General features: G+C 41.2%; 1 protein-coding gene across 1 annotated transcript; it reads left to right on the top strand.

Moving 5' to 3' along the window:
- The first annotated feature begins 569 nt into the window (after nucleotides 1-569).
- On the top strand, nucleotides 570-1,588 carry LOC117058491 (olfactory receptor 4N2-like). Its single transcript, XM_033169680.1, has one exon. The coding sequence runs from the start codon at nucleotides 586-588 to the stop codon at nucleotides 1,537-1,539; it is 954 nt and encodes a 317-aa protein (XP_033025571.1). The 5' UTR covers nucleotides 570-585; the 3' UTR covers nucleotides 1,540-1,588.
- The last annotated feature ends 380 nt before the right edge of the window (nucleotides 1,589-1,968 follow it).

Raw genomic sequence — 1,968 nt, 5'->3', positions numbered from 1 at the left:
CAATAGAGAATAAGCCTCCTTGCAATTCTTTCACTAGAACAGGGAGGGGAAACCTGTGGTCCTTTTGGTGTTGCTGGTCTTCATCAAGACCCAGACAGTATGGACAATGGTCAGAGATTATGTTGTTGGCATTTGGAGGTGAATACTCAGCAGAAGCTGAACTGAATACTGAACCCCTCTTGGAGGAGCATGCTTTACCCCAGATATAATCACACTGAGACTCTGGGTTTCGGAAAACAAGGAAGCCAGTGTTTATTAGAGGAAATACATGTTTGGTAAAAAGAGATCATCAAACTTTAGTCAAGGAAGTGCAGCTATTCCTGGCACTTTGAAAACTATACCAGTATGATAAACTTCTTTTCAATTGAAATTGACTTTTCATTTGCCGTTTGAAAAAGCAACAGCTGGACAAGATACCTAAATGATAAGTGGACCATTGGTTTCTTACAAACCAGGAAATCAATGGGCTGTATGCACTGCTTATATAACCTTGAGGTGATAGGGGGGAAGGGGAAACCCACCTTGTAGATGTTTCCTGTTTAACATCTCCATCATTATTTGACTGCAGAGCTATGCACTCTAAAAATGGAACAATGGAACCATACAGTAGTGGAGATTGGACAACTGAACCATACAGTAGTGGCAGAGTTTGTTCTCCAGGGATTATCACAGATCTGGGAGCTGCAGCTGTTCCTCTGTTGTCTCCTCCTGCTCTTCTATGTCATCATCCTACCTGGGAACATCCTTATCATTGTGACCATTTTGAAATATTCCCATCTGGGATCCCCCATGTTTTTCTTCTTGGCCAATTTGGCTTTGATGGACATCTGCTATAGCTGTGTCACCCCTCCAAAGATGATAGCCAACTTCTTGGCTGGCTGCAGAACCATCTCCTACAGGGGCTGCATTGCTCAGCTTTTCTTCATTCATTTTCTGGGTGGGGCCGAGATCAACCTCCTTATTGCCATGGCTGTGGATCGGTATGTAGCCATCTGCCACCCACTGCACTATGCCACTGTGATGACCAGAGTGGTTTGCTGGACATTAGTTGTAGGTTCATGGGCAGGAGGATTCATACATTCTATAATCCAGGTGATGCTCATCATACCACTTCCTTTCTGTGGCCCCAATGAACTGGACAATTTCTTTTGTGACATCACCCAGATCATCAAGCTGGCTTGCACCAACACTTATGCATTAGAATTTGTCATGTTTGTTAATAGTGGTCTCGTCACTACTGGATGCTTCATTCTTCTCCTCATTTCATATGGGGCTTTGCTGGTCAAGGTGAGGACAGGTTCTGGTCAAGGGAAGAGCAAAGCCTCCTCTACGTGCATCACCCACATCATCATTGTCTTCATCATGTTTGGTCCGGCTATCTACATCTACTGCCGTCCCTTCCAAGATTTCCCCTTTGACAAGATAGTGGCTTTTTTCCACACTGTGGTCTTCCCTTTGATGAACCCCACAATATACACACTAAGGAACAAGGAGATCAAAGTTGCTATGTGGAGACTGATGATGAAGTATAAAATTTAGGCAGGTATCTGAAAGGAAAATAGGGTGTAGTGCTTCAGTGATCACTTTATGTTTTATTTTACTTTGTCATCCCAGTTTCTTGGACTAATGTTGTAGTAACACAAGAGTGTCTTTATAGTGAGTGCATACTGTACCATGAAAGGTAAATTTTAAGGGTTGATTTGAAATGAAGTATTTCTATGAAATAAAGTGATATAAGTGAGTGAAATGGATTTTCAACACTGTAGTCTAATTAACTGTGTAGTAAAGCTAGCACATATTTTTAATAACTTTGGAATAACTTGCCAAAACCAATCAAATCTTTGTGTCAGAAAATGTTAGCTATTTTTGAGTCATTCAGATAGACTCCTTAAACAAAACTTGAAGATGAATCTTTACTTGTCAGGATGGCAACAACTGAACAAGCTGTATTATTTATATATTGAGTTC

This window comes from Lacerta agilis, chromosome 14, assembly GCF_009819535.1.
Source record: "Lacerta agilis isolate rLacAgi1 chromosome 14, rLacAgi1.pri, whole genome shotgun sequence".
Taxonomy (NCBI): domain Eukaryota; kingdom Metazoa; phylum Chordata; class Lepidosauria; order Squamata; family Lacertidae; genus Lacerta; species Lacerta agilis.
The sequence above is the reverse complement of the archived record's forward strand: the minus strand, read 5'-3'. Positions and strand labels throughout refer to the sequence as shown.